The sequence below is a fragment of the Mauremys reevesii genome, linkage group 4, assembly GCF_016161935.1.
Source record: "Mauremys reevesii isolate NIE-2019 linkage group 4, ASM1616193v1, whole genome shotgun sequence".
Classification (NCBI taxonomy): domain Eukaryota; kingdom Metazoa; phylum Chordata; order Testudines; family Geoemydidae; genus Mauremys; species Mauremys reevesii.
The window spans coordinates 98,666,686-98,687,365 of record NC_052626.1 but is presented as its reverse complement, the minus strand read 5'-3'; the positions used below and the strand labels follow the sequence as shown (position 1 = coordinate 98,687,365).

Genomic DNA, 20,680 nt, shown 5'->3' with positions numbered 1-20,680 from the left:
GAGGACTCAGTGCCAACTCAGCCGAGCCTGCTCATGCTACACTTAAGTACGGTTGCTGTCCCAGCACTGACACTTCAACCACCTATTACTCTGCATACGGCGCAGCACCAATCAGCACTGGCCGACCCTGCAGCACAGCCAGAGCACCCAGTGTAATATATTCCAGCTCCTTCTACCTCTGCACCACAATTTATTGATTCCAGCAATTTGCTAATTTCACCAACTCCAGATTCCCCACTACTTGGTACCGATCTCTCACTGGCACAGTCGGCACGGCACCGATAGCTGTCCCCTGTTCCCCCTCACTTTTCTAGTGATAAGGATGATGAAGTGGAGGGAGTTTTTTCACCACACCGTTCCTCTCCCCTTCACACTCCTGCTAGCATGGGACTAAGGAGACCGAAGTCCTCATATTCCAAGGACTTACCACCCTGGTATGGACACCTGTGGATGGGACCACCCATGCCCTTCCCCGGACAATGGCATTACTGGAACCCATGGGGGTCCTACAGCAGGCAGCACAGTAGCCAGCCCAGCCCACGCAAAGGCAACACTAGATCTCCTCCTGTACCTGTGCACACTTCTGTGACAGATGGACAGGAGCAACCGGCAATGGTGTACGCAGATGAGGAGGCACCTGAATCCTCTCCAAATAATACTAATTCATCCACCTCACTGGACAAGGCTATTATGTCCATCATCCTCCCGCACCACCACCCCAACAACAGCAGATGATTTTACTCATTTTCAGAACCTCATCAAAAGAGTGGCTAATGAGCTCAAGATCATTCTAGAGGAGGTGTTGGAGACTCAGCATGAGCTGATCGACCTCCTCTAAGATCGCCCTACCCATTAATGGAGTCATTATGGACCCTGTCAAGAATATGTGGCAAACCCCAGCCACAATACCCCCTACCTCCAGGGACTCAGAATTCCTTTTCATGCACTCAGCACCAAATTCACTGGTGGTAGAAACAGCCAACCAATTGAACAAACAGCAGCATTTCCTGTCCACTCCCTCTGACAAGGTCAGCAAAAGAATGGACCTGCTCGGCCGCAAAGTTTATGCATCATACATGCTACAATTTAGAGTGGCAAACTATGCGGCCCTACTGGCCAAATATGATCACAGAAATTATGGGAAACGCATGGATTTTATTAATGACATCCCAGAGGACGAGAGACAACAATTCAAAGCAGTAGTCTCTGAAGGACAGATTATTTCCCCCGCGGCATTGCAGGCTGCCCTCAATGCTGCAGACACAGCTGCCAGATCCACCGCAACAGCCATAGTGATGCATCGGGCTTCATGGTTTACCTCTTTTTCTTTCCCACGCAAGATAAAAAACATCGTGGAGAATCTCCCCTTCGATGGCGAGAAGTTATTTGCAGCAAAAAACAACGAAGTACTGCACACCATGAAGAATTCCAGAGCGGTGCTCAGATCCTAGGCACCCATACCCTGGCAACTAGAAGAAGATAATACAGGTATCAGCCTTACCCAACGCCCACAATACCTGGCCTGCACACAACAGCCAAGGCCATACGACCACCAGAAGGAACACTGCTAGAGACTCAGGCATCAACGATGACGCCTCATAACATTGGCACCGTCCCAACTCCCTCCTCTAATAAGCAGTTTTGAAGCCTTGGTCGAGGGTATAGAAGACCTCCCACCCACTCCAGCACTTATACTTCTCATCCAACCTTTTGGTCACCATTTGCTCCCATTCTACCACAACTGGCGAGCCATCACTACAGATAGATGGGCCCTAGAGGTCATCCAATTGGGCTATTCCATCCCCTTTGTGTCCATAACCCCCACCCACCGTCTACCCTGTCGCTCTTCAGGGACCCCTCTCACACGGTCCAAGATGAGCAGTGGAGACGGTGCCCAATTAGTACAGGGGAAAGGATTTTTATTCCCACTACTTTTTGACAGAAAAGAAAAGTGGGGGATGGCGACCCATTCTCAACCTCAGGCAACTCAACAAGTTTGTCAAAAAGAAAAAATTCAGAATGGTTACCCTCACAACCATAATTCCAGCGCTGGAGCAGGGAGACTGGTTTTCAGCCCTGGACCTGGAGGAGGCTTATTTTCATGTAACTATACACCCTGCCCACAGGCGTTTTCTCAGATTTGTCATGGGGTCAAATAACTATGTTCTGCCCTTTGGACTCTCAACAGCACCCCACGTCTTTTTTTCCCCCAAGATTCTCACGGTGGCAACAGCACACCTATGGAAAAAAGGAGTTCTAATTTTTTCTTACCTGAACGATTGCCTGCTCAAGGCGCTGACTCTTGGGGCAATCCAAGTCACGCAGATGACTATCGACTGCTTCCAAGGTCTTGGCCTACAAATAAACAAAAACAAATCCACATTAACTCCTACTCAATTACTAGAGTTCATAGGCACTTGCCTCGATTCCATAACCGGACTTGCATATCTCCCATCCGACAGATTCATAAAGAATCTTGTTGCCAAGTTGCAAAACAGTCCGCAGGTAATTGTTCAGGACTGTCAGCAACTTCTCGGCCATGTGGCCTGTTGCACTTTTGTGGTCAAGAATGCATCCCACTACATGCGATGCCTGCAGAATTGGATGACCACTGTCTACAGACCAAATGTGCATAGCCTAAACATACTTCTATCCATACCTACCAAAGTCAAGGACTCACTCACATGGTGGACTTGTCCACACAACCTCTGCTTCAGAGTCCCGTTCGTGCAGGAGTTCCCCTCCATTATAATTACCATAGATGCTTCCCTCACGGGCTGGGGAGCACACATGGCACACCACACCACTCATGGACTCTGGTCCCCTACAGAAGCCTCACTACACATAAATCTTTTAGAGTTCCAAGTGGTCCACAACACCTGCCTCCAATTTCTCCCATACATCCAGAATCAACATATCAGACTCATGATCGACAACATCGCCTGCATGTTTTATATAAACAGACAAGGGGGAGCTCGATCCCACTCGGTCTGCATGGAGGCTATGAAACTTTGAAATTGGGGGGTGCCTCCGACACAGTATCCAAGTTTCAGCCTCCCTACATACCTGGTTCACTAAATACGACTGCGGACGAGCTCAGCAGATCTTTTCCAGTAGATTATGAATGGGAGATAAATGATACAACATATTCAAAATATGGGGCTACCTGTGACTGGATCTTTTTGCAACCGTGACCAACAAGAAATGCCCGGATTTCTGTTCCAGAGCAGGCCTAGGAAAGCACTCAGTGGGAGACGCATTCATCATCAAATGGAGCAACAGTTTCCTATACATGTTCCCCCTGCTACCAGTTCTTCACAGGGTATTGCAAAAAATGTGAGCGGAGAGGGCCAGGGTCATACTAATAGCCCCTACGTGGCCCAGACAGGCATGGTACCTATTTTTAATGAGGATGTCGGTTTGCCTGCTGATTCCACTTCCTCTCCTCCTTCCGAACTTATTATCACAACGCAGGGGTCAACTACACCACCCCAGTGTAACAGTGCTGTGCCTCAAAGCATAGCTCCTCAATGGCTCTCTAATGAGGAATTAGACTGCTCTGAACAGGTACAAAGAGTACTATTACATAGGTGGTACATGTGGATTTTGTTCTGCTATCTACATAAATGGAATAGGTTCACACACTGGTGCTCCACCAAGCAAACCGCTCCTGCTTCCACCCCTCTTTCACTAATGCTAGACTATCTGAGCTCTCCTTTAGCTCCATAAAGGGGCATCTAGCGTCAATTATGGCAGTTCACAATAAGACCGGAGACACTACTCACTTTGCCCACCCCATCACAACGCAGTTCCTCAAGGGCCTCCAGACACTATACCTGGACATTAGACCACCCACTCAACCTTGGGACCTGCACTTGGTCCTCACATCTGTGATGCACCATGCATTTGAGCCACTTGCAACATGCTCCCTCCTATATCTATCCATGAAAACTGCATTTTTAGTTGCCATTACATCTGCCAGATGTATAGGAGAACTTCAAGTGCTTATGGCTGAACCACCGTACGCTATATTTTTTAAGGACAAAGTGACGCTCTGAACGCATCCTAAATTTCTCCCGAAGGTGCATTCCTCCTTCTACCTCAAAGAATTGATCACTCTACCAACCTTCTTTCCTAAACCACATGCGAACACTTGAATCAGCAGTGCATGCACTCAACATGCGCAGAGCATTGTCCTTTTATTTTGATAGGACTAAGCCCTTTAGGGCTTCCCCTAAACTTTTCATTTCAATCGCAGAACGATCTAGAGGCAAATCCATCTCTACCCAGAGAATATCCAATTAGATAGCAGACTGCATCCGCCTGTTCTACCAACTAAAGAAGATAATCCTCCATCTTCCGTTAGAGCACACTCCACCAGATCTGCGTCAATGTTTGTGGCATTCTTACGCAACAGTCCCTTCACAGATATTTGCAAAGCCGCCACCTGGGCTTCAGAGCATACCTTTGCTTAACATTATGTTCTTACTCAGGGTCCTCTGGTCGACATTCGAATAGGCCAAGCTGTGCTGTCTACAGCTTTCTTACCAGATCCGAAGTCCCTTCCTCCTTAAGAGATACTGCTTTTCAGTCACCTGGAGTGGAGCACCCACAGGGACATCTCTTGAAGAAGAGGAGGTTACTCACCTGTGCAGTAACTGATGTTGTTCAAGATGGGTGTCCCTGGGTGCTCCACTACCCACCCTCCTCCCCTCTACTTTGGAGTTTGGAGCGGTCTCCGTTGTAGAGAAGGAACTGAGGAGCCCGGGCCACACACGCTATTGAGAGACAGTCGGCGCATAAGGTAGGAACCACACATGTGCGGCCCGTGCGAGTACTGCTGTAAAAATCTCTGGGCACAGGGGCGCACCAACACCTGGAGTGGAGCAGTCATCTCGAAGAACGTCAGCTCCTGCACGGGTGAGTAACCTCCTCTTCTGCACCTAACAGGATCCACCTGGTCTAGCTGCTAGGATGAATCAGCAGAAGTAACACTGCATCCATGTGCAGGGTCCTACAGCTCTGTAACCATGATTTTTTGTATCCTCCTGGTTTTCATTGTTAGTAGGGATGAATAAATCTCCTGGAGTTGAAGATTTTGTATACCTCTTGAACTGGTTTTTGGGTTTGAGTTTGTGTTATATTGATTTTAAGTGAAGAATGTCATTTCTATTTAGCCTTAATCATTTATATATATATATATATATATAAATCCCATAAAATTCCTGTAGAGCTAAAGAGACTGAGGTTTGGGACTCTAACTTACCCGACCAAATAACACATTTCATCTTTGAGGGAGGATAAGTGCAGAACTTCCTATGAAGTCAGAGGGGCAGCTAATGTAAAGAGTTAGGGCAGAATTGTGAGTACTGTGCCAAACTGAGGGCTATATTGGCATCTTGCCAGGAGCTTGGGGAGCCCACGTGTTATTTTCAGATAGCGGAGCAGATTGCAGCTACCCTCATCTTTAGTATGAATATCTGGCACATAAAAATTAGGAGATCCAGCATGCATGGTCCTTCTTGATTTGAGTGGCCTCCTCAGATAGCATGGTAGGGCCAGCCTGTTGTGGCAGCACATCGGTATTAAAGAGGACAGCCATGCATTGCATTGTGGCCATTGCTGCGTTAGGAAAGGAAGCTGGAGAACGCATGACTGACCTGGGTGGTAGTAAAACTGTGTCATTAAATGTCTGTGTAAGTGGCAGGATATTTATTGTCCGGGTTTTCCTGCATATACTGGTTATAATTTTCTTCATCCCTTTTGTCTTTCCCTGTAGGCGAGAAGCCCTATGTCTGCACAGTTCCTGGCTGTGACAAACGTTTCACAGAATATTCCAGTTTATACAAACACCATGTTGTACATACTCATTCCAAACCATACAACTGCAATCACTGTGGGAAAACATACAAGCAGATTTCCACACTTGCTATGCACAAGCGGACAGCGCACAACGACACAGAGCCAATTGAAGAAGAGCAGGAAGCTTTCTTTGAGCCGCCTCCAGGTGTGTGTTTGGTGTTCCCAGTCTCTGATCTTCCTCCCATAGTAGCAAAATAAGATTGCGTCTAGCACACGCCTATGACTATCAGTATTCCACAGAGCCAGGGAAATTAAAAGACAGGTGTGATATTTTCTTCAGTAATACTTTGCACTAACTAGCACCTTTTATCTGAGAGTACTAAAGTGCTTTACAAACACTAAGTAAACATCAAAATACCCGTGTGAGGCACAGTAGATAGATATTACTACATCCATCTTATAGATGAGCATTCAGGCGCTGAGAAAGTAATTGACTTGGTCATAAAACAAGTCAGTGGCACAGCTGTGAATAAAACAGAGAAACAGCCTTCCTGTGCTCTAACCACTAGATCACACCCATCTATGAATATCATTTTGAAGCAGGCCTGAAAATGGATACAATGTTTATATTACACCCTAAAGGATTATTCTAAGTATATAAAACACCATGTGTGAGAGTCTATGCTCTGATCTTAAAGGTGCAACCCTGGAGAAGGGAGGGAAAAAAGTGGCTTCACACTATCTTTGCACCCTCCTGATTTTGAGCTACTCCTGAGACCAAAGTGGGCTGCCCTAAAGTTACAACAGCCTTTCTGTGCTGCCCTGTGGGTAGTGGGGCTGTTGAGAACGCCCACAGTGCTATGCTCTATGGATCTGCCCCCAGCACAGCCCATACAAGATGTCCATTTACTGTTGTCAAGCAGTTTTTCTGTATGGAGGAGCACTACGTAGAAAACGGTCTTTACGGTACTTTAGAGACTAAATCCAGTCAGAGTAAAAAGTCAGACTGATTGGAGTATGAGAAAATGCATTTTCTTATTGCAAGAAAACAAACATAATTTTTTACATTCTTATTTTAGCTGGTGTTTGGGTTGGATATAGGGTAGATGTAAATAAGTGATCTATCCTGACTGGAAAAGCAGTTTTACTATTTGTATATGGGAGACTGCAGTGAAACCCTTCTTAAGTAAATTGCCGCATTCTGATTGCTACTTACAAAGGAAAGATTAGAATGGAAGATTTCTATTTGCCAAGGTTAAACATTTATTAAGATAATATACTGTTATATCAGTCCTCACACAATGATGCCACTCTACTCCTCTGCGGTTCAGTGTGTTCGTTAATGAATAATTCTTTTAATGAGCTGCCGATTGTGTGTACATCAAACCTTAGTATGTAAAGGTTAATGTTTAATTAAATGAATTGCAGTATTGTTTGCCACCCTTTTTAATATTATCTTTGCTTATAAACTAAGTAAATATGCCTTAAATACCAAAATGTCCATTTTCTTTTCAATGCACAGGATTTATATGCATTATTCTCCATTTAAAAAGTATGCCCCACACCTAGTAAAACAGTCACTTGGAGCATTTATATTAGATTTCAATAGCAGTTTCCATTTCCTTCTCTCTCTCTCGCTCTCTTCCCGTCCCCTCTTTACAACCCAGAATTTAAAAATTTTAATCCAGAAAGTTGCTTTTTTCTTTTTAGCTTTGCTCTTATTACTATTAGTATTTGCAGAATGTAACATATCCTCCTGCCTTCCTTTTATGAAATAGGTCAAGGTGAAGATGTTCTAAAAGGCTCCCAGATAACCTATGTGACAGGTGTAGATGGGGAGGATGTCGTTTCCGCACAAGTTGCTACAGTTACTCAGTCAGGGCTCAGTCAACAAGTTGCATTAATTTCCCAGGATGGGACCCAGCATGTAAGTATTCACCATGGTAAAGAATTTGCTAACAAGAGGATAGTCAGAATTAAAGCTGTTATTTATCTTCAGATATTCCATTATGCCTACTTACATTAGAGTTAAAATCCCTGAATAATGGATGTTTGTATGTATTAGGTTTCAGAGTAGCAACCGTGTTAGTCTGTATCCGCAAAAAGAACAGGAGTACTTGTGGCACCTTAGAGACTAACAAATTTATTTCAGCATGAGCTTTCGTGAGCTACAGCTCACTTCTTCGGATGCATAGAATGGAACACACAGACAGAAGATATTTATACATACAGAGAACATGAAAAGGTGGAAGTACGCATACCAACTGTAAGAGTCCAATCAATTGAGATGAGCTATCATCAGCAGGAGAAAAAAAACCCTTGAAGTGATAATCGAGATGACCCATAGAAGGTGTGAGGAGAACTTAACATAGGGAAATAGATTCAGTTAGTGTAATGACCCAACCATTCCCAGTAACAGGGAGTTTCGCAAGGGAGTTCTCCAGGTGAAGGAGGAGCTAATACAGCATCTGTGGGGTAAGTGACTGTCTGTAGTGTGTGTTTGTTTGTGTTTGGGGGTTACTTGCTGTGTGCTGAGCTTGTGTTTGTCAGTCTGTTTGGTTGGTTGGTTGAGGGACCGTGTGCTCTGGCTGGCAGTTGGAGGCAGGTTTGAAAGCTCGAAGCCTCTGGTAATTGGCTGAGCTTTAATCAGTGGGCGGGGCATTCACTCAGGCCAGGGCTTTATAAAGCCGCGCACAAGCGACCAGGGGCTGCTAACAGGGAGTTTCGCAAGGGAGTTTAGAAGGGGAGTGGGAAGGGAGCGGGAGTCCCTCACCAGCCCTAACCCCTTCCCTGTTGTCCCCCTAAAACCTATAAACCGAACCACATTTCAAAGCTCCCTGCTGTAAACCACCCTTCCATTAACTAGGAGACAATGCAGGCAGAAGCCCAGCAGCAGAGTGGGGGCTATCCAGTTTATTGCACTGAGTGTTGCATGTATGATTACCTGCCCTGTGGGCGGGTGGCGTATGTGTGCAGTCGGGGCAAGGAGCTCCTGGCCCTCAGAGACCATGTACGGGCTTTGGAGGCCAGGGTGGCGGAACTGGAGGAGCTGAGAGAGGCAGAGAGGTATGTTGATGAGGCTTTCGGGGACACTGTAGAATTGTCCCACCTCCGCTCAGACAGCTCCTGTGCTGTTGAGGAGGAAGAACAGCCCAGGGAAGTAGAGCAGTCAATGGGAGCAGAGGGAAACCTTCCCGTAGTCGGGACCCTCCTTCCAGATGGTGCTGGGGTTGCCTCTCACACTGAGATTGCCTCTCCAGGGGAGGGAACTCCAGTTTCTAGGAAAAGGCAGGTGTTAGTAATGGGAGATTCGATCATTAGAAACATAGATAGCTGGGTTTGTGATGACCGGGAGAACCGTATGGTGACTTGCCTGCCTGGTGCGAAGGTTGTGGATCTCTCGAGGCATCTAGATAGACTTATGTGTAGTGCTGGGGAGGAGCCGGTGGTCGTGGTACATATAGGTACCAATGACATAGGGAAGGGTAGGAGAGATGTCCTGGAAGCCAAATTTAGGCTGCTAGGGAAGAGACTGAAATCCAGGACCTCTATGGTGGCATTCTCAGAAATGCTCCCAGTTCCACGCGCAGGGCCGGGTAGTCAGGCAGAGCTTCATAGTCTCAATGCGTAGATGAGACGATGGTGTAGAGAGGAGGGGTTCACGTTCATTAGGAACTGGGGAAACTTCTGGGATGGGAGGAGCCTATACAGGAGAGATGAGCTCCACCTAAACCAAAGTGGAACCAGACTGCTGGCACTAAACATTAAAAAGGTTGTAGAGCAGTTTTTAAACTAGGATATGGGGGAAAGCCGACTGCTTCAGAGGAGAGTGTGGATCAGACACAGACTTTTCTTAGGGGAGAGTCTGATGATAGAGAATCTCCAGGTTATAGTCAGGAGCAGAGGACTGAAAAGTATAATGTAAGGGCCAGATCAGATGATAAACAGTCACATAAAACAGAATCTGGCACATCAGAAAAAGGCAGGCTAATAAACAGGGACAAGTTTTTAAAGTGCTTGTACACAAATGGCAGAAGTCTAAATAATAAGATGGGTGAACTAGAGTGCCTTGTGATAAAGGAGGATATAGATATAATAGGCATCACAGAAACCTGGTGGACTGAGAGCAATCAATGGGACACAATCATTCCGGGGTACAAAATATATCGGAAGGACAGAACAGGTCGAGCAGGGGGAGGAGTGGCACTATATGTGAAAGAAAGTGTAGATTCAAATGAAGTACAAATCTTAAGCGAATCCACATGTTCCATAGAGTCTCTATGGATAGAAATTTCATGCTCTAGTAAAAATATAACATTAGGGATCTATTATCGACCACCTGACCAGGACAGTAATAGTGATGATGAAATGCTAAGGGAAATTAGAGAGGCTATCAAAATTAAGAACCCAATAATAGTGTGGGATTTCAATTATCCCCATATTGACTGGGAACATTTCACTTCAGGACGAAATGCAGAGATAAAATTTCTCGATACTTTAAATGACTGCTTCATGGAGCAGCTGGTACGGGAACCCACAAGGGGAGAGGCAACTCTAGATTTAATCCTGAGTGGAGCGCAGGAGCTGGTCCAAGAGGTAACTATAGCAGGACCACTTGGAAATAGTGACCATAATACAATAGCATTCAACATCCCTGTGGTGGGAAGAACACCTCAACTGCCCAACACTGTGGCATTTAATTTCAAAAGGGGGAACTATACAAAAATGAGGGGGTTAGTTAGACAAAAGTTAAAAGGTACAGTGACTAAAGTGAAATCCCTGCAAGTTGCATGGGCCCTTTTTAAAGACACCATAATAGAGGCCCAACTTCAATGTATACCCCAAATTAAGAAAAACAGTAAAAGAACTAAAAAAGAGCCACCGTGGCTTAACAACCATGTAAAAGAAGCAGTGAGAGATAAAGACTTCCTTTAAAAAGTGGAAGTCAAATCCTAGTGAGGCAAATAGAAAGGAGCACAAACACAGCCAACTTAAGTGCAAGAGTGTAATAAGAAAAGCCAAAGAGGAGTTTGAAGAACGGCTAGCCAAAAACTCCAAAGGTAATAACAAAATGTTTTTTAAGTACATCAGAAGCAGGAAGCCTGCTAAACAACCAGTGGGGCCCCTTGATGATCAAAATACAAAAGGAGCACTTATAGACGATAAAGTCATTGCGGAGAAACTAAATGGATTCTTTGCTTCAGTCTTCACGGCTGAGGATGTTGGGGAGATTCCCAAACCTGAGCTGGCTTTTGTAGGTAACACATCTGAGGAACTGTCACAGATTGAAGTGTCACTAGAGAAGGTTTTGGAATTAATTGATAAACTCAACATTAACAAGTCACCCGGACCAGATGGCATTCACCCAAGAGTTCTGAAAGAACTCAAATGTGAAGTTGCGGAACTATTAACTACGGTTTGTAACCTGTCCTTTAAGTCGGCTTCGGTACCCAATGACTGGAAGTTAGCTAATGTAACGCCAATATTTAAAAAGGGCTCTAGGGGTGATCCCGGCAATTACAGACCGATAAGTCTAATGTCGGTACCGGGCAAATTAGTTGAAACAATAATAAAGAATAAAATTGTCAGACACATAGAAAAACATAAACTCTTGAGCAATAGTCAACATGGTTTCTGTAAAGGGAAATCGTGTCTTACTAATCTATTAGAGTTCTTTGAAGGGGTCAACAAACGTGGACAAGGGGGATCCGGTGGACATAGTGTACTTAGATTTCCAGAAAGCCTTTGACAAGGTCCCTCACCAAAGGCTCTTACGTAAACTAAGCTGACATGGGATAAAAGGAAAGGTCCTTTCATGGATTGAGAACTGGTTAAAGGACAGGGAACAAAGGGTAGGAATTAATGGTAAATTCTCAGAATGGAGAGGGGTAACTAGTGGTGTTCCCCAAGGGTCAGTCCTCAGACCAATCCTATTCAATTTATTCATAAATGATCTGGAGAAAGGGGTAAACAGTGAGGTGGCTAAGTTTGCAGATGATACTAAACTACTCAAGATAGTTAAGACCAAAGCAGATTGTGAAGAACTTCAAAAAGATCTCACAAAACTAAGTGATTGGGCAACAAAATGGCAAATGAAATTTAATGTGGATAAATGTAAAGTAATGCACGTTGGAAAAAATAACCCCAACTATACATACAACATGATGGGGGCTAATTTAGCTACAACGAGTCAGGAAAAAGATCTTGGAGTCATCGTGGATAGTTCTCTGAAGATGTCCACGCAGTGTGCAGAGGCGGTCAAAAAAGCAAACAGGATGTTAGGAATCATTAAAAAGGGGATAGAAAATAAGACTGAGAATATATTATTGCCCTTATATAAATCCATGGTACGCCCACATCTCGAATACTGTGTACAGATGTGGTCTCCTCACCTCAAAAAAGATATTCTAGCACTAGAAAAGGTTCAGAAAAGGGCAACTAAAATGATTAGGGGTTTAGAGAGGGTCCCATATGAGGAAAGATTAAAGAGGCTAGGACTCTTCAGCTTGGAAAAGAGAAGACTAAGGGGGGATATGATAGAGGTATATAAAATCATGAGTGATGTTGAGAAAGTGGATAAGGAAAAGTTATTTACTTATTCCCATAATACAAGAACTAGGGGTCACCAAATGAAATTAATAGGCAGCAGGTTTAAAACAAATAAAAGGAAGTTCTTCTTCACGCAGCGCACAGTCAACTTGTGGAACTCCTTACCTGAGGAGGTTGTGAAGGCTAGGACTATAACAATGTTTAAAAGGGGACTGGATAAATTCATGGTGGCTAAGTCCATAAATGGCTATTAGCCAGGATGGGTAAGAATGGTGTCCCTAGCCTCTGTTCGTCAGAGGATGGAGATGGATGGCAGGAGAGAGATCACTTGATCGTTGCCTGTTAGGTTCACTCCCTCTGGGGCACCTGGCATTGGCCACTGTTGGTAGACAGATACTGGGCTAGATGGACCTTTGGTCTGACCCGGTACGGCCTTTCTTATGTTCTCTGTTTAGGCCTGAGTTAAGTGTGTCTAATTTGCATATTAATTCAAGTTCAGCAGTCTCTCTTTGGAGTCTGTTTTTGAAGTTTTTCTGTTGCAAAATTGCCACCTTCAAGTCTGTCACTGAGTGGTTAGAGAGGTTGAAGTGTTCTCCCACTGGTTTTTGAATGTTATGATTCCTGATGTCAGATTTGTGTCCATTTATTCTTTTGCGTAGAGACTGTCCGGTATGGCCAATGTACATGGCAGAGGGGCATTGCTGGCACATGATGGCATATATCACGTTAGTAGATGTGCAGGTGAATGAGCCCCTGATGGCATGGCTGATGTGATTAGGTCCTATGATGGTGTCACTTGAATAGATATGTGGACAGAGCTGGCATCAGGCTTTGTTGCAAGGATAGGTTCCTGGGTTAGTGTTTATGTTGTATGGTATGCGGTTGCTGGTGAGTATTTGCTTCAGGTTGGGAGGCTGTCTATAAGTGAGGAGTGACCTGTCTCCCAAGATCTGTGAGAGTGAGGGATCATCTTTAAAGATAGGTTGTAGATCTTTGATGATGCGCTGGAGAGGTTTTAGTTGGGGGCTGTAGGTGATGGCTAGTGAGGGATAGCTCAGTGGTTACAGGGGGGAGGGATAGCTCGGTGGTTTGAGCACTGGCCTGCTAAACCCCAGGGTTGTGAGTTCAATCCTTGAGGGGGCCACTTAGGGATCTGGGGCAAAAAATGGTCCTGCTAGTGAAGGCAGGGGGCTGGACTCGATGACCTTTCAAGGTCCCTTCCAGTTCTAGGAGATTGGTATATCTCCAATTATTACCTTATTACCTAGTGGCGTTCTGTTATTTTCTTTGTTGGGCCTGTCCTGTAGTAGGTGGCTTCTGGGTACTCTTCTGGCTCTGTCAATCTGTTTTTTCACTTCAACAGGTGGGTATTGTAGTTTTAAGAATGTAAGAAAGTACTCCTGTTCTTTTTGTATGTATTAGGGCCAGGTTTCACAGCTGGGTCAGAATAAAAATAAGTTTAAGAATGGGCTTCCTCTGGAATACACAGTTTAAGCCTTGTTTGTTTGTTCTGAGCAGAATATGAATACAAAGCCTTTTTGGCCTTCACAACATCCCATAGAAACAAATTCCACAGGTTGAATGTGCATTGTGTGAAGAAGTGCTTCCTTACATCCGTTTTAAACCTGCTGTCTATTATTTGCACCAGGTGACAGCTAGTTTCTGTGTTATGTGAAGGGATAAAAAAATTATTTCCCTATTCACTTTCTCCATACCATCCAAGATTTTATAGACCTCTATCATATCCACTCTTAGTCATCTCTTTTCCTAAAATGAATAGTCCCAGTCTTTTTAATCTCTCCTCATATGGAAGCTGTTCCATACCCCAATCATTTTTGTTGTTCCTTTTCCAATTCTAATATATCCTTTTTGAGATGGGGTGACCAGAGCTGTATACAGTATTCAAGGTTTGGGTGTCTCATGGACTTATATAGTAGCCAGGGGTGAAAGTAAAATACAGCTCTTACTGCTACGGGACCCACTCTGGATTTAAGCCATACAGCCAAATGCCTATTCTATTGTGCCCTGCCTTGGTCTCCTCTCCCCCCCTCCACCGCCCAACAACTGTGAGTGAAATTAACAAGGATGCCAAAAATGGCCCCTAATCCGTGGTCTGAACTACGGAGTGAACAGCTAAATTTAAGCTGTTCTTATGCAGGCAGCAGGCGTCCTGGGCAGGCTTCTCCCTCAGCCAGTCCCCCTGCTCCCTGCTGCAAGCTAGAGGGGAGCTGCTGCAGCCCCTGCTGAGTGCGAGGGGTCGGGGGAACGCGTTGGCAGCCTGGCTGGAGGAGGAGGGAGGAGAGAAACCAGTGTGACAGTGAGTTTTCCCTTTCCAAGCTTTTTATTAACTTTGAGTTTAAACTGTTTTTTATGCAGCCAAAAGAGGTGAAAGTAAGCCAGTACTGAATGCTCCACTTATTTGCCAGTACACTGCTGCACCTTTTTTTACCGGTACTCCGTATGGGCTTACTTTCACCTCTGATAGTAGCATTATGATATTTTCTCTCTTCTTATCTATCTCCTTCCTAATGGTTCCTAACACTCTGTTCGCTTTTTTGACTGCCACTGCATATTGAGCAGATGTCTTCGGAGAACTATCCACAGTGACCCCAAGATCTCTTTCTTGTGTGGTAACAGCTAATTTAGAACCCTCATTTTGTATGTATAGTTGGGATTACGTTTTCTAGTGTGCAGTACTTTGCATTTACCAACATTCTGTTTCATCTGCCATTTTGTTGCCCAGTCACCCTGTTTATTGAGATCCCTTTGCAATTCTTCTCAGTCAGCTTTGGACTTAACTACCTTAAGTAACTTTGTATCATCTGGAAATTTTGCCACCTCACTGTTCATCCCTTTTTCCAGATTATTTATGAATCTGTTGAACAGCTCAGGTCCCAGTACAGATCTTTGGGGAATCCCACTATTTACCTCTTTCTCTCCCTTTGTTTCTTGTCTTTTAACCGGTTACTGGGGGTCTTCCCTCTTATACCATGACTGCTTATTTTGTTTAAGAGCCTTTGGTGAGAGACCTTTTCAAAGGCTTTCTGAAAGTCCAAGTATACTGTATCGACTAGATCACTCTTATCCACATGCTTGTTGACTCCCTCAAACAATTCTAATAGATTTGTGAGGCACAGTTTCCCTTTACAAAAGCTGTATTGACTCTTCCCCAACATGTTGTGTTTATCTGTATGTCTGATAATTCTGTTCTTTACTATAGTTTGAACCAATTTGCCTGGTACTGAAGTTAGGCTCACTGGCTTGTAATTGCCAGGATCGCCTCTGGAGCCTTTTTTAAAAATAAATGTTATGTTAGCTACTCTCCAGTCATCTGATACAGAGGCTGATTTAAGAGAGAGATTACATACCACGGTTAGCAGTTCTGCAATTTGATATTTGAGTTCTTTCTGAACTCTTGGGTTAATGCCATGTGGTCCTGGTGGCTTATTACTATTTGTTTGATCAGTTCCCTCTCTCAGGGTTGGAAGGCCTTAGAAGCTTTGCAGGCTTATTTTGCTCACACTCACTGCCACACCCCATAATAAGAACTTCTTTGCATAGGGCCTGGTTTCTGAGGCTTCTTGAAATTCCTTAATAAGCTGTTATGATCTCACAGGTCCAGACTTTACTCTTGTCCAGACTCCTGACCTTCTGAATGCAGGGGCTTTCCAGCTCTAGTGCTGCTGGACAGTTCCCATCACTACTAACTAGGGCAGGCTTCAGTCACTGCCAAGAGAGGAACAAAAAGAAGTGCACTGACACTGCCTCAGCACAAAGATCTCTACAGAAAGTTTGTTTTCATTTAAGTGGTAAATAAGGAACTTAGTTGAGATAGGACGTTGCCATAAGAGGTTCATCTGTTTTATTTCTTGTTTGGCTCCTGCAACACCAACAAGACATATCTGGGAAAATTCTTGCTTTTTATATTTCAGCAGGGCAAGCAGTTGATATACGTATTTAGATCTGAAAAATACCTCCCAAATCTGAATCAAAGATGAAATATACAGTTCTACCGTAACACTACAGTAACACTGTTGTAGTGTTTTAGACCATTACTGTAGTGAATTTTTTATGCCCAAAGGTGAAGGAGTGTGGCAGCCTTAACACAGAAATTCTTTGCACTTGTTCTTACACCTCAACTTGAATTTCATTTTTGGATTTCTTTTCTGTTTGGTAATGCATGTGAGACTGAAAACGTAAAATAAATACTTACGTCTTTGAATTCTTAAGAAAAATTACAATGATGTTTTACCAGCATCTTCTAAGCCAAATGAAAATACAGGTGTGTTTGATGCTTCTGTTAAGACAAAACAAATGTAAAATGGTATTATGCTGAGTTCACATCTCCAACACTTTTAGTGAAAATTTTAGTTTATACTGTTCCTTATGCAAGACACTTCCATGGACAGTCTATAATGTCTGTGGTTAATTTGGATGTGATCTAATTAAAACAGAACTACTAAGCAGTTCTCTGACTGAAAAAGGATACATGCTGCTGTTACCTATCCATTGCAGTTTAGTTTTATTTCTGTAAACATGCATTATGAATTAGGAAACGTCTGAAAGATTGTGGGATAATAGATTCCAACTGGTAAAAGAGCTGGGATGGTGACACTTTTTGTCCAAGAAGGCTTGGGGAAGTAAAGTGGTTTGGAGGAAATGCAGGAACAAGCACAGCAGGAAGAGTGGTGATGGCTTTTAGAGTCTATAGCCAGTTTAGCTTAAATGTGATGGCTGGATAAAGTAAATTCTTCAATGCTACTGAGAATCGACTGCCTTCTCAAGGATAGTTCTGGCTTGTTGTTCATTAACAAAGAAATTGTGCTACCAAATGGCAGAAGCGTATTTTATAAACACTATTACATTTTAAGTTTGTGTTTTATTTAAACTCCTATTTGAAAATATTTACAAATCTTGGATTGTAGTCTGAAAACACATTGCCATATGACCCAAAGTTAAAACTCATTTAAGACTCAATCAGCAATTAAAATAAACTTGTTTTAATTCAAAAATTACATTGTGTTTCAGGTCAACATATCTCAGGCTGACATGCAGGCCATTGGAAATACTATCACTATGGTAACACAAGATGGTACCACCATCACAGTCCCTGCCCATGATGCAGTCATTTCTTCTGCAGGAACACATTCTGTTGCAATGGTAACTGCAGAGGGCACTGAAGGACAGCAGGTAAAATGTTTTTCTGCATACCTGTGTCTTTTTTTCTAAGATATTTTTAAATATATACATAAAGACACTTGAAGTATTATCTGCTTCACACAAACATATCTGATTAGAGAAAAGCTTTCCATACATGACTATATCATTCCTCTCATAATAACATGGTAATGCATTGTTCTGCACTGCCTTACATGGGAGGATCTCAGAGTTTTATATACATTAATTAGTTGAACCTCAAAACAACCTGTGAATAGTGATGAGAGAACCAATTTACAGATAGGTAAAATAAGGCACAGAAAGGTTGTGACATGCTCAAGTCATACTGCAAACCCGTGACAAAGCTGGGAATAGAATCCAGAACTAGTCCTGGCTCTTAGTCTCCTGCAAATCCCATTAAGGGACAACATTTCCTTAAGCAGAGTAAAATATACTTGTTTTTTGGCAAATTTTGCTGCACTTTTTTGCCTTTAATCTGCAAAACATTAGATATTTTTTTTTCAGAAAGATGTATAGAAATTTAGTTATGAAATTCCCTAATCCCGGTTTTTCAGAATGTCTTCAAATGTTGTAAAACAATCCCCTATTATATGTTTTAAAGGTGTGCTTGCAAATGAGAATATTTATTAATTATTATAGAATTATGGATCTAATAATCACAAATTAAGCAAATATACTAAACCTATGTGCAAATAGTGCAGTCTTCTCTATTTACATTTTGAAAATATAAAAGCATTTGAGCTTTTCTGTGGTACCTTATTAGGCTGCCAAAGGAGAAATTTAAATTTAAATGTGAATTCAGTCTTCTATTTCTCAGGACTGAAAGAGGCAACATCTGATGACTAGCATAGCATCTCCCTTAATTCTGAGTTTTGCTCCTTGTGAATATTCATTTTTCAGAGATCACGACAGATAAGATTGAAGAAGAGCATGAACATGATGATGATGATGTTGGTTTATAAAAAAGGTTAATCATATTTGTCTGTCTCTTAGATTGCTTTGTTGAATCAAGTCACAATAGTAAATTGTCCTAGGTAGGCCCTGAAGTTAACATTCAGCTGAGATTATTGAAACAGATTTTAAATTTCAGCTAGTTTTGATGTTTTCTTTTGCCTTAAAGGTTGCTATAGTGGCTCAAGATTTAGCATTCCATAGTGCCTCATCAGAAATGGGACATCAGCAACATGGGCATCACTTAGTGACTACAGAAACCAGGCCTGTTACATTGTTGGCTACATCCAATGGAACGCAAATTGCAGTGCAGGTAAGATGCTCGTTTTTATTTAGTGTGTGCCCTGTGTCCAGTGGTCTCTGGGCACCTAATGAAATAACTAACAAACTTCTCTCCCCCTTCCCTTCCCCCCACCCCCAAATAAAGGGCAGTCTGGCCCAATACTTAAATAAATAAATAAAAAATACTAGCATGGATGCAGTAATAACAAACATCCTTATTTCCTTCTTTCAGACATAAAAGTAGCACCCATCAAATTGTAAAATTAATTAAAAATACTGAGGCATAGTGAGCCATACCTGGAAAAGTGCCATATTTATACCTTTTCATGTATATTGATGGAAAGAATATTCCAGAGGCACAGGCCTTCAGTGAGAAGCCCTGCCATCCATCCTTCAAGATTATATTTTGGATGGTCAGAAATTCCAAACTCCTTAATTTACATTGCCAGGACTAGATAAAGGAATTGAAATGATTCCCCTGGCAGACTGATTCAATGTTATTTATGGCTTGAAATACCGATAGTGACACCGCTAATTGAAATCGGTATCTAGATTTGTGCAGGATTGACATCCCCAGAAATCGCATCTTCTGTTTTATCCATGTAACAAAAAGTATAGTTTGGGTAGCAGCAGAGTCAGAAGGAAATAAGGATGTTTGTTATTTCAGCAATAGGTATCACAAATAGATGAGGTAAAAGGAAAAGAAAGTACCTGGAAATCTCTAGATTAAGATTAATATTGGTAAAAAATATTTTAGTAATTAGTAATGAATGGAAAGGAAATACTGAATAAGCCGGTCTTGATTGTTAAGTGGTCATCTTCCACCAGTTGCTTACCGGATGACTTCGTTTACCTTACATGTAAATGCCATTTTCATTGTCAGTTTCATGTTGATTGTACAGAATATATTTTGTTATATTTACCTGAGTGTATCAGTGGGATGCTTTGGGGGATCACCCAGACCAGTAATGGGTTGTGTCACCACCTGCCTTTAACACTGGCTGCTTCTGTGCTGCTCAGCTTTGGCTCAGAGCCCTGACATCAGCAGCCTGCTCACAGCACAATGGCCTCACCCTGGCTTCCACCAGCCTGGTTACTCCAACAGCCTTTCCAGTCCCGAGTCTCTCCAAAACCATCCTCCTTGTAGTGTCCAGAGCTTCACTGGTCCCTCGCATAAGTTATTATGGTCATTGCCTCCAAAGAGACTGAACACACACACCAGTCTGGTAGTTTGGCTGAGGATTTTACCCTTCAGTTTAATATACAGCACTGAGATGGTTTCATAATAAACAAGAACCAGTTTATTAACAAAAAAACAGATATTTAAGTGATAGTAAGTAAGAATAGATGGCACAGAGATGGTTACAAATAAAACAAAACAAAACACGCTTTGTAGAGACTAAAACTTTTTAATCTCTGTTTAAGCAGGTTCCTCATCTAGAGTCAGTTACCAGACACTTCATCCCCCTTGGTAGAAGGATTCAACTTTCTCAGATTACATGAGCTCTGGCCCTTTGTCTCCGTCCTATGATGGATCACAAAATGGCTTTTTGCTTCTGCTTATATCTTCCCAAAGTTCATTGACCTTGTTTCAAGAGACAGGATGGCATCCTGGTGGTGCAGCCACAATCCCCTGTCGTGATTGTTAAGTGGTCATCTTCTGCCAGTTGCTCACCTGATTACTTTGTTTACCTTACACGTAAATGCCTTTTTCATTGTCTTTGAGCTCACCTTGGTTAATTTACATTGGAGACATTGTCAAGCTGGGCGAAACAACGTTCCTTTGTCTAAGATGGTCTGGGCTCAGGCACTACCTTCCAAACACATTTTAGAAACAAATTTCTAGCACACGTCTATAATTCTTTATACACTGCCAGTATGTACATCACACAGTAATATTGAGGACCAGCATGTGGCC

At 42.9% G+C, this 20,680-nt stretch overlaps 1 protein-coding gene and 1 long non-coding RNA gene across 2 annotated transcripts in view; one reads left to right on the top strand and one right to left on the bottom strand.

Moving 5' to 3' along the window:
* ZNF143 (zinc finger protein 143) overlaps nucleotides 1-20,680 on the top strand; it is a 78,510-nt gene that overhangs the window by 54,387 nt on the left and 3,443 nt on the right. The window contains exons 12-15 of the mRNA XM_039537197.1: nucleotides 5,780-6,007; nucleotides 7,581-7,729; nucleotides 17,380-17,541; nucleotides 18,650-18,793. Of these exons, the coding sequence (XP_039393131.1) occupies nucleotides 5,780-6,007; nucleotides 7,581-7,729; nucleotides 17,380-17,541; nucleotides 18,650-18,793 (683 nt within the window). The remainder of the gene's footprint in view (nucleotides 1-5,779; nucleotides 6,008-7,580; nucleotides 7,730-17,379; nucleotides 17,542-18,649; nucleotides 18,794-20,680) is intronic.
* LOC120404501 lies at nucleotides 1,136-19,920 on the bottom strand. Its single transcript, XR_005598020.1, has 4 exons — nucleotides 19,686-19,920; nucleotides 16,565-16,648; nucleotides 2,272-2,355; nucleotides 1,136-1,469 (listed from the first exon to the last, which is right to left on the bottom strand). It is a non-coding gene; the product is annotated as an uncharacterized LOC120404501 (long non-coding RNA).